The sequence below is a fragment of the Eucyclogobius newberryi genome, unplaced genomic scaffold (genome assembly GCF_026437365.1).
Source record: "Eucyclogobius newberryi isolate DKJ021-1_F unplaced genomic scaffold, fEucNew1.0.hap1 SCAF_12, whole genome shotgun sequence".
Taxonomy (NCBI): domain Eukaryota; kingdom Metazoa; phylum Chordata; class Actinopteri; order Gobiiformes; family Gobiidae; genus Eucyclogobius; species Eucyclogobius newberryi.
The window spans coordinates 4,180,053-4,196,238 of NW_027315746.1; the positions used below are offsets into that span (position 1 = coordinate 4,180,053).

Genomic DNA, 16,186 nt, shown 5'->3' on the forward strand with positions numbered 1-16,186 from the left:
AGAGCGCAGAGGGCCCCAGAGGAGACTGTGACCTGGACTCTGTTTTCAAGGTTTGTACCAAAAGCGTCACATGGTCAGAAACATTTAGAGGAGATTCCACCTGCAGAGTGGATCCCAGGGCCTGACCTGCTCCTCTGTGTTCTCTGTGTTTCAGCGTCTGGAGGAGCAGGTCCTGGATTATGTCAAACAGCAGCTGCAGAGGCTCCACAGGCTCCTGGCCTCAGATTACCCAGAATGCTCTGAGAGTGAGGAGGAGGAGTCGAGCAGAGAGGCGGTTCTGAACATCACCCTGGACTTCCTGAGGAGGATGGACCAGGAGCAGCTGGTCCAGCGGCTGCAGAACAGTAAAGCCACGTTTACACTGATGCTAACTTATAAGTTGAGCCTTAGCAACACAAAGCTAGCAAAGCACGTTAGCCACACAAAGCAGGCAAAGCACGTTAGCAACATCTGTTTTCTGTTTGTCGCAGCACGGCACTCTGCGTAGAGGCTTTGCACTGAAGTCAAACATTTTGGGGGCTGAGTACCCAAGTACTGAGAGTGGCTTTTGCACTTGGTTTTCAGCTCATTTGTTATTAAGAGCCTTTAAACATCTTGTCAAAGGTTTAATTCAGGTTTTAGATTAGATTTTGTATTTCTTATATTTGTGTAACGTCTGCTGCTCAGCGCCCTGAGCATGGAGCAAACTGTTCAAAAGAACTCTAAACCGGTCTGAGGGGCCGGGGCCAGTCCAAACGTGGCTTAAGAACTCTGTGAAGGTGTGAGGGCCTTGGGTCCAGCTACAACAGAGTGTGGCAGCCCCTCACAGTTAAAGCTCCTTTAAAGTGGAGCTAACCTAAATCAAACACTGTTCTAGTCCCTGTGGTGTTTGAAGTGTCTATAATCCCTCAGAGCGGGGACTTTACTCACCTGAAAGCAGCACGTGTCGTGAGACAAACTAGCTTTAGATATTAGGTTTTGTCACGGCGGAGCAGCCGAACAGTCCACCAGAGGCATCAGGACCCTCTGTGTGATGGACAGTCAGGTGACCAGAGGGGCGGAGCTCCAAATGCACCATTCTTCTGTTGTAATACGAATATGAAAACGATTTACCTTTTGGTTTCATCAAAACAATTAGAAATATACACGATCTGCATGTCACACTCAACATTTCATAATGTATCTAGGGATGTGTACCGCTACGACGGACCGGATCTGGACTTGTAAAAACGTTTCGGTTCAGGTTAAAAAAAACGAAACCCCGGTGATTCGGTTCTGGACTCATAAAAAAATATAGCACTCACATACTATATCCTTTTCGTTCTAGAATCTAAACCATCTTAAACCTTCCATTGATCGCGAAATTTGCGCTGGACGTAAACACTGCCATGCGCCGCCGTCAATAGCGCACACGGACCCTAATTAGTGACGCACGCGTCTTCCGGGCAGAAGTTAAAGCCGGTGAAATAAGTTTAAAGATGCGAGAGACGGGAGCGCCTGGTACGTGTCGAGCTGCAGAACCGTGTGTCCACATGTGAACATTGAAGTGAAGCCGGTGAGATCGCTGGCTTTATCTGAACTGTTTAAGCTGTGGCCGCCGCGTGCCATGTTGTGATGGTTAAAGGGGCGGGGTCAGCTTGGTCTTGTCTGGGTTGTGCTTTGGTCTTTGTGTAAATATGAATGAAATAACTTAAGTGTTATGTTGTGGTGTGATGTGTTTGGCATTAAGTAAATACAAAGGAAAGTCAAAGTAATATTGCTTAATTGCTGCATTCATTAATTGGAGTTTATATTTTGTATTTGTATTCTACAGTTGTTAAATCTGGTCTGGTGTTTAATGCTGCTAATATGATGTATTATTTTGATGTGTTGTGTAAAATATTTTCATATTCTACTTTTGATACTGCTAAGTTGATGCTTTATAGTGATTCTAGTTGACTTTTATACTAGTTTTTATAACTCTGTTATTTTACACTGTTATTTAATTATTTACACTGGTGTTTTGTCTGTTTGAAGGTTTTTACCTGACTTTTGATGCCAATGGATCTGTAACATTAAAGATGGAAATGTGTCTAAAGGCAAAACATTGTATCAGATGAAACAGCTGCTTTGACCCTTGACCCCGACTGACCCTGTCAACAATACTCAACATGCTCTTGTTCCTCAAGTAAAACACATGAATGTGTGTTAACTGTTAGTTAAGCTATAGTTTAGCAGCTAGCTCGTAGCTAGTAGCTTGTGATTTGTAAGTTGTAACTTCTGTTAAAAACTGTGAACAAACCAGACAAGTTGAGTTTATTTCAATCTGCAGTTAAGCCTTGTGTTTGATAGTCGTCCTTGTTCAAGTGTCTTCAACATAATTAAGCCAAGTAGCTTGTGTTATGCTGTTATAACGTTATGCAAATATGGGATGGTTTAGGTCCGGACCTAATGAGTCCGGACCTCTGGATTCGAATCCGGACTTGAACCTGAACATGGGTTTAGGTCTGCATCACTACTGATAGTCCATTAAAGGACTGATTGTAAACAAAGAGGCTAGTTTGATAGAAAACAAAGAGGTTTAGTTTCTGTTGAAACCAATAACACCTTTTCATTGGAAGGTCCCGCCCAGTGGGCAGGGCCTACACAGAGTAGGATAAATATCTCTTTGGAACGATTGGACAAAAAGTCTCTGACCCATTTGATAATGCCTCCATTAACACCGAGGTCCATGAGCCTGTTCAGTCAAATATGTACACGCATAGAACTGAAAGCTGATGTAAAGTCCACAAAGAGGATTCTAGCATAATGGTCAGGGGCCTGAAGGTGCTTTGCTAAGGTGTTATATAGAGTGATGGCTGCATCTTCTGTACTTCTGACTTTCATATGCAAACTGTTAGATGTCCAAACAGTTAGATATAGACGACATGATGTTTTTACTCACAGTTTGCTCCACACTCTTACATAAAGTGAAGGTAAGTGCTATTGGGTGAAAATCATTCAGTTCAGATGCTCCAGGTTTTTTAGGTACAGGCACATTTCATGTGATGAGCTACAGCTGTTATTGGCTGAAAAGGACTGATCAGAAAGGATTATCTGGATTCAAATGTTTCTGATGTTTCAAAGTGTGCGTGTTATAACTGCGAGGGTAAAAGAAGTAATAAAACCAAGATGTTCAATGGTGAAATAAAGTTTGTTCAATAAACAGGAACACAAAGGTAAATGAACAAACACAGACACGACTAAGAAAACAAGTTAAGCGTCTCCAAAAGGTACTAGTCACACAGGACAAACTAAACAAAGGCCCATGAACAGAATCAAAGTGACAACTTAAAAGGAGACACATAACAAACAAACAAACAAACTACAAATGTCTCAACTCAAAGTCAGTCGCTACCACCACAGCCCTGATGAACGAGAAGACAAATGGCCTTGTGCAGCTGCAACAGGTCCTTAAATACTGGGACTGGCTGCAGGTGAAGACTGTGGATTGGCCCATCAACCAGAGGAAACAGGAACAGGGAACATTACAGTCAAACACACAACAGGGAGGACGGGGGCCGTAACAGTGGGTTGAATTTCATAAAATCTCCAGAGCTCTCTCTGCTCTAACTGAATCCAGTGTGTCCAGTTACACGTCTGATGCAGATTTCTCTTTTTACAGGTCTGTGTTCTAAGGTTCAGGGAGAAGTGAAGACTTGTCTGTTACAGAAGTTCAGCTGTGTGTGTGAGGGCATTGCTAAAGAAGGAAACTCCTCTGAACTGAAGCAGATCTTCACAGAGCTGTACATCACAGAGGGAGAGGCCACAGAGCAACATGAGGTCAGACACATCGAGACCAGGAAACCGGCCTCTGCAGAGACCGCCATCAAGTGTGAAGACATGTTTAAACTCCCAATCGGAGAAGAACCAATGAGAGCACAGACAAAGGGACCAATCAGAGTCGTGCTGACGAAGGGCGTGGCTGGCGTGGGGAAAACGGTGCTGACTCAGAAGTTCAGTCTGGACTGGGCTGAAGGTAGGACCAACCAGGAGCTCCAGCTGCTGTTCCCGTTCACTTTCAGAGAGCTCAATGTGCTCAGAGACACACAGGTCAGCCTGGTGGAGCTGCTGCACCACTTCTTCAGTCCATCCAACGCTCTCTGCAGCTTCCAACAGCTCCAGGTGCTCTTCATCTTTGACGGTCTGGACGAGTGCAGACTTCCTCTGGACTTCAGCCAAACCCGGGTCCTGAGCGACCCCACAGAGTCCGTCTCAGTGGACGTGCTGCTGGTAAACCTCATCAGGGGGAGCCTGCTTCCCTCCGCTCTTCTCTGGATAACCACGCGCCCCGCAGCGGCCAATCAGATCCCTGCTGAGTGCATCTCCATGGTGACAGAGGTGCGAGGGTTCGCCGACCCACAGAAGGAGGAGTACTTCAGGAAGAGGTTCAGAGACGAGCGGCAGGTCACACTTGTTCTCTCCCACATCAAGAGCTTCCGCAGCCTCCACATCATGTGTCACATCCCGGTCTTCTGCTGGATCCTCTCCACAGTTATACAGAAGCTTCTGGAACAAACAGAGGAACCAGAGCTGCCACGGACTCTCACACAGATGTACGTCCACTTCCTGGTGGTGCAGGCCAAAGTAAAGAACATCAAGTATCACCAAGAATCAGGGACAGACCTTCACTGGACTCCAGAGACCAGGGAGATGGTGAAGTCTCTGGGAAAAGTGGCCTTTGAGCAGCTACAGAAAGGAAACCTGATCTTCTACCAGTGTGACCTGAGCGAGTGTGGGCTGGACGCTGCAGCGGCCTCAGTGTACTCCGGAGTGTTCACACAGGTCTTTAGAGAGGAGCCAGGGCTGTACCAGGATAAGGTCTACTGCTTCATCCATCTGAGTGTGCAGGAGTTTCTGGCTGCTCTTCACGTCCATCAGACCTTGCTCAGCTCTGGAGAGAACCTGCTGTCCCCATCAAACTCTTCTGAAGAAGCCTTCTTTAGCTCTGCTGTGGACCAGGCCTTAAAGAGTCCAAACGGACACCTGGACCTGTTCCTGCGCTTCCTCCTGGGCCTTTCTCTGCCGACCAATCAGAGGCTGCTGCAGGGTCTGCTGACTCACACAGGAAGTGGCTCTCAGACCAATCAAGAGACAGTAAAATACCTTAAACAGAAGCTCAATGATGAGGGTCTGTCTACAGAGAAAAGCCTGAACCTGTTTCACTGTCTGAACGAGCTGAACGACCGCAGTCTGGTGCAGGACATCCAAAACACCCTGAGAGAAGGACGCCTGAAGGCAGATAAACTTTCTCCTGCTCGGTGGTCAGCCTTGGCCTTTCTCTTACTGTCTACAGACTCAGACCTGGAGGAGTTTGACCTGAGGAAATACTGTCCCTCAGAGAAGGCTCTGCTGAATCTGCTGCCGGTTATCAAGGCCTCCACCAAAGCCATGTGAGTACAAACTACACTGTGGCAGAGTGGTTAACACTCTCAACTCTAAGTCTACCCTAAATACAAACGGCAGAACATTCCAGGGTAATGTGTCCAACAAAAGCAGCTAAAATGTGAAAACACTGGTACATAAACATGTCCTTGAGGCCATATAATCCTAAAGTTCAACTACACACAGACTTTCATAAGGTCCACTTCCTCCAGCAGCATCACTGAAGCACAAATCAGACTGACATCGGCCAAACGGACCTCATAGTTGACACTTTGTTCACGATCAGGTGTGAGTGCGCTCTAATCTCCCTCTCTGTCCTCAGTCTGTCCGGCTGTAACTTGACAAACAGCATCTGTGGTCCTCTGGCCTCAGTCCTCAGCTCCTCCAGTCTCACACACCTCGACCTGAGTCAAAATGACCTCCAGGACTCAGGAGTGGAGCTGCTGTGTGATGGACTGAAGAGCGCCCCCTGCAGACTGGAGACTCTCAGGTGAGACACTCCCATCATGCACTCTGCCCCTTGTTTCCACATGAGTGTAATGCTGTGTGTCTTTAGGCTGTCTGGATGTCTGGTCTCAGAAAGGGGCGTGGCCTATCTGGCCTCAGCTCTAAGCTCCACCCACTGCCATCTAAGAGAGTTAGACCTGAGCTACAACCATCCAGGACCCTCAGCAGAGAGACTGACCGCACTACGGGACGATCCACACTGCCCCCTGCAGTCTGTCAGGTGAGACCACACTGCCCCCTACAGTCTGTCAGGTGAGACCACACTGCCCCCTACAGTCTGTCAGATGAGACCACACTGCCCCCTGCAGTCTGTCAGGTGAGACCACACTGCCCCCTGCAGTCTGTCAGGTGAGACCACACTGCCCCCTACAGTCTGTCAGGTGAGACCACACTGCCCCCTACAGTCTGTCAGGTGAGACCACACTGCCCCCTACAGTCTGTCAGGTGTGGGCTCTGGTTCAGGGGTTGGTCCAGGTTCTGGTCTAAACTAGACTTGTGTTTTCCAGGTTGGATCCTTCTGGAAAGCGCTGGATGGTTCCAGGTCTTAGAAAATGTGAGTAGTATTTTATTTGGTACAACTTCACATGTAGAAGACTCACAGCTGTAGATCTGATGTTTTTATTTGAACTTATCGACACATTTAGAGGTTTGACAAGCAGCAACTTCCACAAACATCAGACTGAAACTGTTTCACTGGAGGAACTGTCCAACTTTACATTTGAACTAGGGCGATCTTTACATTCATCTTTATTCTCCTAATCTTACAGGTAAACATGATAATACCTTATTATTATAAGACAGATTTATGACGGCGTCTTCTTTATCCTGAGCTTTCGCTCTCGTACTCGTCTGTCGTCATGAATTGGACTTGGAAACATATTGTCCTGCTCCGACGCCTCGGCCGCCGCTCACACTTTGCCCGTCTGTTTGTGCAGCAGTTTGTGGCATCTGTAGTCAAGGGGTAAATGCAAAAGAAGAAGTCAGAATCAGAATTAGAATCAGAAAAGGTTTATTGTCACTGAACATAATTCACAAAATAGGAACTTGCTTTGGTGATTCGGTGCAACATCAAACGATGAACAATGATAAAACAACATATATAAGATGAAAAAGCCCCTGAAGGCTTGGGCCCTGGACACGGCAGACGGGACAAACGATGTCTTAAAAGGTCGTGTTCTTGGTGGCAGTGAGAGGAGGCTGTTGCTGCGGTTACTCCTGAGCCCACATTGTTGAGTTACTCCTGATGCCCTGGTCCTCCTCCACCACAGCTCCCACAGACTCCACCCTTTTCCCCGTCACACAGACACATGTATGTTTGAGTATGGGATCAGAACCTGTGACTAGATGGGCTCCATACAAGTGCATATGGTCCTCACGTGGTCCACACGCAGCGGTCACTGCTAATGTTAAGGCTGAAGTCCAGAGCAGCAGAAACACTGAGGAGCTGTGAGTACAATGTGCCTGGGCACCATCGGCTCAGCTCTGCAGACGTCACATGATCTATGCTCTTTTTCTCTTCAAAACTACACGTTTATTACTGTTTATTGTGTTTTCATGCCAATTAAAGCTGAAAATAAAGAAGAAATAAATAAGTAGGAGTCACTTTTGAATAAGGCTGATTTCACCACTAGATGGCGCACTCAGAGGACATGTCATGTATTAATGTAAGAAATGTCTTTGACTTGTTTTTGTTCATCCTTTCTACAAATAATAATGGATTCATATCACAAAGAGATATTGACGTGTCTCAATCATTATTTAATATGACACAGTCACGTTTGGACCTTTGACTTTTTTAATTGAATGTAAGACACAAAGACATATTGTATCAGACACAAATAAACACTGATATGTTTATGTCTGAGACACAATTAGGCTGCGTTTTACATATTAACTGTTACTCAAGATATATTAATATATCATTTAATATGAATTAAAGCGCTCCGTGAGGACTCGGGAAATGCGTGTGCCTTGGCGCTTCAGTCTAAAACAAGTCTTAAAAACTAAAGTAAAAAGGGCCTAAAGAGTCTTTTAGTTGGAGCAAAATCTGATCCTAAATCAATAAAGTTGTGTATTTTCCAATCCAACCCAATCCACTTTATTTATACAGCACGATTTACACAACCAGAGGGTTCCAAAGTGCTTCACAGCAGGTAAAAGACTACAGAGGCATAAATAGGATAAAAGTAATAAAATAAGATATAAAAACAAAATCAAATAGAAAATTAAATCAAACAAACACACTAAAATCAATGCAATAAAAATAAACAAAATAAAATAAATAAAAAGGTGCTGCCCTCCCAACACATATAAAACATACAATCAACACACTACATGGAGTTAAAAGCCAGAGAAAACAGATGTTTTTAGAAGCGATTTAAAAAGAGGCTTTTCTTATGGGGAGTGGCACTTTGTTCCACTGGAGCTGCCACTGCAAAGGCTCGTTCACCTCTGACCTTTAGCCCGTGGCACTGCCAGGAGCTGGTCAGCTGACCTGAGGGAACGGCTGGGAGTGTAGGGGTGTAGCAGCTCGGAGAGGTCAGGAGGGGCAGGACCATTTAATGCTTTAAAAGTAAATAAAAGAGTTTTAAAATGAATCCTAAAATGGACGGGCAGCCAGTGGAGTGAAGCTAAAATAGGAGAAATGTGCTCATATTTTCTTGTTCCAGTTAAAAATGTTGCTTGTTCTTCTACAATCCATGTGTGTGAGAGACTTAAGAGGCAGTAGACGAGTCAAAGGAGTCAAAAGTCACTTATTGGTGAAAGAAGAAGGCTAAAGTTCAACAATCTGGTGTCTCCACAACATAGTAAATGTGCTGTACTTTGACTTGATAGAATCTTGTGTTTTTACAGCCGTGTGTCACGACCGGCTCGTCTCGCTCCGTGAGGACTCGGGAAATGCGTGTGCCTTGGCGCTCCGGTCTAAAACAAGTCTAAAAACTAAAGTAAAAAGGGCCTAAAGAGTCTTTTAGTTGGAGCAAATATCCACACTGTGTCCACGGACATCTCCCCTGAACACCACGCCCACTTTTAAACTGTCAATCATGTCATCTCAACGTTCATGTTTATAAATGAGAATTGATGAGAACAAATCTGTCTTTGAATAAATGTGGATTTTGAGAGGCTCCAAAGCAGAATGTGGAACGTCTGAAAAACATCCACATTCACAGGTGAAGAAAGCACAGTTTAGGTCGTCCACCAATGATTTATTCACAAATATATAAATGCACATCTCATTTGACCTGCATCAATCCATCAATGTGTCTGTCACAGTGAGTGTGATGCTCTGAAGCTGTGGACCACTTTAAAACACTATTCTGCAATATTCATATTGAAACTGTCGTCATGGAATTAAACTGGAGCCAAATTCAGCTTTGTGTTCTTCATGTTTTATAAAGGCTCAAGATCAGACTAAACTAAGGGTCAAAACATGAAATATAAGAAGATCAGATCGGTATCAGATCGGTATCGGATCAGTATCGTAAAGAACAAACATTAAAGATCAGTATTGGATCTGGAGCCGCACAAACTGAACGTCCCAGTTCAAAACACGGATGAGGTTTTGAGCCAAACTAAACATGTTGAAGCTGATCACACATGAGCTGAGCCTCCAACCACCTCATTATCATTGATTTACCTTTGAGAAGAAACAGGACTTTCACACTTCATATTTACTCTCACTAACCTGTTTAAATCATCACATTTTAAATGTGTCTTTGTGTTTCAGATCACTGTGAGCTCACTCTGGATCCAAACACGGCACACAGAAGACTCCATCTGTCTGAGGACAAACGGACTGTGGAACTCTCTGAGTCAGAACAAGTTCCAGATCATGAGGACAGATTCACAGACTGTCCTCAGGTCCTGGCCTCCTCCGGCCTGAGGGGGCGCTGTTACTGGGAGGTGCAGTGCTTGGGGGACGTTGATGTAGCAGTGAGTTACAGAGGAATCAGACGGAGAGGAGATAGTGAGAAGTGTGGGTTTGGACTCAATGATCAGTCCTGGAGGATGAAGTTCTGTAGAGGTGAATATTCTTTTATGCACAATGAGAAAGAAAGATATGAGTTCAAGCCAAATTTTAGAAGATATGCGCTGTCACCTCAGTTTTCTCCAAACACCTCCAGAGTGGGCGTGTTCCTGGACTCTGAGGCTGGAGCTCTGTCCTTCTATCAGGTCCTCTCTGGTGGAGAACTGTCCCACCTCCACACCTTCAGCTCCTCCTTCACTGAGCCTCTGTTTCCTGGGTTTAGACTGAGGTGGTTTGACAGTTCAGTGTCTCTGATGTAGCTGAGCACACAGCGCCCCCTGGAGGACTGACACTTCAGGTCCTGTTAGTCTGGTCTCATCCCAAACACAAACACATTTAGAAAAAACATTTAACTTCAATGAGCATTTTATTATTCATATTATTTTGTCAAGATTATTTTAGTGTTCGACGAATCAAACAATTATTTCTGTTTTACATTGAAACGCTTTGTGATAAAATGTAAATATATGATTATATTTCTGTGATGTATTTTATCTGCATAATAGTGATATATCATCTGCATCATTAGTCTAAGAGAAAAACGGCATGTGACAAACTGCATTTGTGAAGGTATCGTAAAGATGGAGCAGAGAATGTTTACTCTAGGGAGGGGGTGTAACACCCCAGGGGAGGCTTTATCTCTACGGAAAATACCGACTGTTGTGAAAGACAAGTGCCTTGATGTGAAGCTGACCAATGAGAAATGTGACCCGCCTATTTCATGATTTCTAATAAAACCAACCTGCATGAGAAAAAACGTTGTGAGACCGAGGAGGGTCACCCAGGCTGCTTACAACAGCCGGGTTGACCCGGCCCGGCGGTTTCTCCCATGCATGCTACACAAACGTCTGATGTTTCTGTGTCGTTTCATATTCTAAGTTGAATTTTGTTCTCTGTGTGTTAAGGAATAGCATTGGTGTATGTCTAATTTCTTGACACGCTTCAAAAAGGAATGTCAAATCTGACTAAACTCTCATGGAGTCAGAAACTGTCACACTCATTCTCAAACATTTTATCATTATTAGGCCCGAGCCGAAGGACGAGTATCGTCCCGGCGAGGGACTTATTATAATTGGTACCGAGGGGTTGAAAAACGCAAAAATCGAGTACTAAACAAAGATGGATATGCTCGTGGGTGGTATCGAAAATTAGAACTCCTTGAGCTCTAATTTTGAGTGAAGGTTTCGTGAAAAAATATTGAAAGACGGCTCAGTAGCACCACCTCAAAAATCAAATAACATGGGGCCAATGGGAGCCCGAAGCCAAAAAAGTGGCCGTAAAAATATGACGCTCACTCCAAAAAATAGTTAATGTGAGGACATGTAAAAATTAATATTATGAACCCACCCTGAGTCATACAGGAAGTCGGCCATATTGGATAAACTCGGCGCTGACAAATGTGAACCTCGTCGTACATTTGGCAGTTTCTCTTCCAGTTTTGATCGAAATCACTTCAAACTTGGCCACAAGACACAAAACCCATGAGCAAAGTAGTGTTTGAATTCTGAAGCTGATACGTTTTATGGTATGGTCATCGTGAATTTGAAACAAAATCGCGATTTCTGGAAATATTAAAAAAATTCTACATTTCTTCAATATTTTTTGGGGGGAAAGTTTTGACGTAGAGTTTTGAGAGATTTCAACGCTGAACGCAATGATATGCAAATGTAGTAGCTAACTAATAAAATGGATTTTTAGCGCCCTCTCCAAATTTGATTTTTAAAAATTCATAGAAGATCATTTGATTGTTGTAGACAGCTGAAAATATTTATGAGGATTAAGTATGTGACCGGGCACAATGTGACAACATTACGTGACTCTAGCTTGAGGTCTCATGGGAGAAAAAAATTGTCGAAAAAAAAAATTCCATTATTATTATTATTATTATTAGTATTATTTTTATGGCCGAAACAACCCCAATTTTGATCCCCTGAACGTTAACGAAAAGTAAAAAAATTTTTACCCAAATTTCAGGATCGGTGAAATTTTTTGTTTTTGTTTCTAGAAATATGAATTACGCAAAATGATTCGCTAGCGCCCTCTCCAAATTTGATTTTTAAAAAATTCATAAAAGACTATTTATTTGTCGTAGACAACTGAATTTTTTTGAGGATTAAGTGTATGACCGGGCACGATGTGACAAAATTACGTGAAAAAAAATTTACTTCCGGTTTTAGAAAGTGTACTTTTATTTTGAAGAGCTACTTCCTGTTTAGCGTTTTGGCAGAATCAGCTTGACAGAAAAAAAAAGCGTTTTTATGTGGTGCACCTAAAATATGTCACCACATTGTTTTAAGTTATATTATTATTTGGTAATTTGGTATTGTACAGTAATTAAATATGTATGTTATTTTGGTATGTTAATACTAAGACATTAACTTAGACATAGTATGTGTCATAATTAAGTGCTTTCCTGATTTTTGTAAGTTGAGGGAGTAGGGCGGAACCTTTGTTGCACCACATTGGGTTTTCATGGCGGAACTTCCTGTTTACGTCAAACGTGATCTTGACATGAGAGCAGCGCTTCGGTTCATCCTTGCTTTTGTCTTTTATAGTATTTTCAGGTCAGTACACGGTGCAAACCACCAACACATAAGGTCATTACTTAAGGTTTCATCAGTAGTTTGTTTTGATGTTGCCTGGTACTTTTCCGCTTGTATTTACAAGTTGGCTTTCAGATTAACAGTAAAGTTACACGCGGACGAAATCATGGCCGAAACATCGCGAGATTTCAGGAACTCCGGTTTTATGGGTTTTATTCAGCTTTATAAGCATGTAAATGCAAAGTATTTTATTTTTGTAACTTAGACAAGGAGTTTAGGCATATTTACAAGAGTTTAAGAGACACACTTGACATTTGAGATGGTTTGTATTTGTAGAAATGTCGATTAAACTTTGACAGTTTGAGAGAGTATATTTTTTGTGTTTAATGTCCATGCTATAAGCCAGTTGATATTATTATACTACAACAGTGGTATTTGTGTTTTATTTGAAATGTGAATTAATAGAATAGTTACTTTAGTTGAGAAAGTATATATTTGTGACATATGTGACAATGTATTGGTTAACAAATGCACAATAATTGTACATTGCATTATTATTGTTTAAGAACAATTAAAAACGTGATCTGGACATGAAAAGTAGCACATTGGTTCATCCTTGCTTTTGCCTTTTACAATATTTTCAGATTACACAATTCCTGCTACGGCAGTCCCGCCTTGGGGCCCGTAACACAAAGCCCACGTTATTTTAGTTTGGTACAGTTAATTTATGTGTTTTTATGACAATGTCATATCAAGCTTACTTTTCCTTTGTTGTGCTGAGGTTTAAGAGCATGGCATTTAGCATTTACGCACTGTCTTTTTGTGTTTCCCAGCTCTTACGGTGTATTTGCAAGATTAACTGCCATCAAATCTAAAAATCATCAGTAAAGTGTCAACCTTCATATATATATAATATATATATATATTATATATATAATATATATCCATCCATCCATCCATTTTCTGCTGCTTATCCGGGGCCGGGTTGCGGGGGCAGCAGTCATATTTATAATGTATCTATATATTATATATATATATATATTATATACAAATAAATGTATATTATATATATTATGTATATCACATATATATAGTGTATATATTGTTACATCAACAGATGATGGGTTCACTTAATTCATGTGATCTATTTGAAAAAATGCGTTGCAACATTATTAAGTAGAAGGCGCAATGAGTAGAGTGTTGATTTGGGACATAGGGAACCAGGGTTCAAATCCCGCCGTTGCTCCACTCAAATTCATATTGTTTTTTCCTTTTAGTTTTTTAAACTCATCATGACGTCACTAAGTGGTTGGTTAGACGTGTGCTCTTCGCGGTGGCAAGTACCCCGCGGTCGCAAGGGGGGCGAGGGCCTTTATCGCCGCGTGCGGCTTTAATTATTATTATTATTTTTTTTCTCTCCTAAACAATCCCAATTTTGACCCCCTGAACGTTAACGAAACGTTAACGTTTTTTTTTGGTGTCTAGAAATATGAATTACGCAAAATGACTCGCTAGCGCCCTCTCCAAATTTGATTTTTTAAAAATTCCTTAAAAATTGTTTATTTGTTGTAGACAACTGAAAATATTAGGATTTTACAGAGCCATATGAGGATTAAGTGTATGACCAGGCACGATATGACAAAATTACGTGCCTCTAGCTTTAGATTTTATAGGGCAAACAAAGTATTTATTATATTTTTATTTTATTTTAATTTTTCTTCCACAAACCACCCCAAATTTAACCACCTAAATGTTAACGAAAAGTCTTTTTTTTTTTACCCAAAATTCAGGATCGGTGAAAAATATTTTTTTAGGGGTCTATAAAAATGCATGACGCAAAATTACTCGCTAGCGCCACCTACAATTTAATATTTTTTAAAATATGACTGTCACCCCAAAAAAATAGACCATATGAAGACGTGTAAAAAATGATATCATGACCCTGCCCTAAACCATACAGGGAGTCGGCCATATTGAATCAAACACGGCAAAGACAAAAGTGCACCTCGCCGTACATTTGGGATCTCCTCCTACAGTTTTCATTGAAAACACTTCAAACTTGGCCACACAACACAAAATCCAATAGCAATGGAATGTTATTCATTTGAAGCTGATAGGTCCACGGATATAGATATTGTGATTTTTTTTAAACAAAATTGCAATTTTTGAAAAAAAAAAAAAAAAAAAAAAAAGTTTCTTGGTCTTATATAAACAGGAAAATTTTAATAGAGCCTTTGTGTATATTTCCAAGCTGAACGCAATAATAATCAAATGTAGAGGCTAGCTAATAAAATGGCTCTCTAGCGCCCTCTCCAAATTAGATTTTTAAAAATTCATAAAAGACTATTTATTTATTGTAGACAACTGAAAATCCTTATAAGGAGGTAATCTGAAACCAGGCACAATTTTGAAAAAAAAACGTGACGCTAGCTTGAGTTTTTATAGCTTTGAGTGTTTATTTATTAAACGCTAATCCGGGGCAAGCAGCTTTCCATTCATTTAATAGCTTAATATTAGCTCGACATTAGCTACTAACCATGCATTCCTATGGGTGCTGCTGTTAGCTTCACGCTATGCTATAGAGCTCATTCACCGACGTCACAAAACCACGTGATCGCATACGTTGCGGCGCCTTTGTCATACGTTGCCGCCCCTTGTCCGTCACTTGTTACGTTCCTTTGCACTGATAGAGCGCGGAAAGTGATCTCAAACGTAAATGATGGCGGCCCCAGTGCTTTCAGAATCCACAAACTCCTTGGATGGGCTACACAGAGGTCCATATTTAGAAAAGCTGCGATCAATCAACTCAGATCCATATGTTATGCCCAAATCACTGACTCTTCCAGATATCTCCAAGCACACTGGTCCCATGGTTCACAAGTCCCAATTTTGAACAATTTTGAACAAAGGCTCTACGCCTGAATAAAACTGATCTTAATTCTACAGCGTTTATTCTCCGGAGCTTCAGCGCAGGCAGGCAACTGCAGGCACGCAACTGTTAGAACTTCAGATCATCAAAGTGTCCACGCGCCTTAATGAAACCGATATTAATTCTACAGCGTGCGCAGAACAGATTGACTTATATATCCGGAGCTCCAGCGCAAACAGCGGTGCGTCAGTCTGCATGCGCCGGGTTCAGAGCACCTCCACGGGGCTGAACAGCTGTCAGCTCTGCCGTGCGCTGCTCCTGCCACGCGAGTGAGTGACAAACGATAGAACTTCAGATTTAGACTAGAAGAGTCTACTTTGAGCCTAAATAAAACGGATAATACTGTTAATTCTACAGAACAGATATATATATATATATATATACATATACATAAAAGTCTATGTCCATCGCGCTCTTATTTCCGTGTTTCTCGGTATTGGATAGAACTTCTCTCCGTTTATCTTCCCGGTTGCTGCATCAACTGCCACATAAACCTATAGTAAAGCGTGCGATATCATTAATGAAGTTTTGGGCCTCTTTGAATTGTGTTTTGTCGTAAATCGAAACAGACAGACTGTGGTATAGAATGGGCTTGTATAGGGGGACACGCACTGAGGACGGACATCATGGCCAAAAGGACCTGGAGGAGCCTGGGGGAGCGTGAGGGGAGTGTGGGGGGCGGTGGTGTGACGTCACGTGAATGACCTCTATAGTGGTCCGGGTCTTTTTGTAGTCCCACTCCATTTTTGTGGTTCCTCCCCTTTATTTTGTCTTCCCTTGGTGCGAAGTATCGCAATA

At 42.3% G+C, this 16,186-nt stretch overlaps 2 protein-coding genes across 2 annotated transcripts in view; both read left to right on the plus strand.

Annotated features, from left to right (window-relative positions):
- Positions 1-1,113: 1,113 nt before the first annotated feature.
- The window catches only part of LOC140355728 (uncharacterized), a 36,872-nt gene continuing 21,799 nt past the window's right edge, over positions 1,114-16,186 (plus strand). The window contains exons 1-3 of the mRNA XM_072440386.1: positions 1,114-5,390; positions 5,705-5,872; positions 5,939-6,104. Coding sequence (XP_072296487.1) covers positions 3,601-5,390; positions 5,705-5,872; positions 5,939-6,104 — 2,124 coding nt within the window. The 5' untranslated portion in view covers positions 1,114-3,600. The remainder of the gene's footprint in view (positions 5,391-5,704; positions 5,873-5,938; positions 6,105-16,186) is intronic.
- On the plus strand, positions 9,549-10,759 carry LOC140355949 (stonustoxin subunit beta-like). Its single transcript, XM_072440612.1, has one exon. It carries the CDS (start codon positions 9,598-9,600, stop codon positions 10,174-10,176), a length of 579 nt encoding a protein of 192 aa, XP_072296713.1. The 5' UTR covers positions 9,549-9,597; the 3' UTR covers positions 10,177-10,759.

Excerpts from the sequence above, each read along its gene's own strand:
- LOC140355949 (XM_072440612.1), top strand. The coding sequence starts at position 9,598 with ATGTGTCTTTGTGTTTCAGATCACTGTGAGCTCACTCTGGATCCAAAC.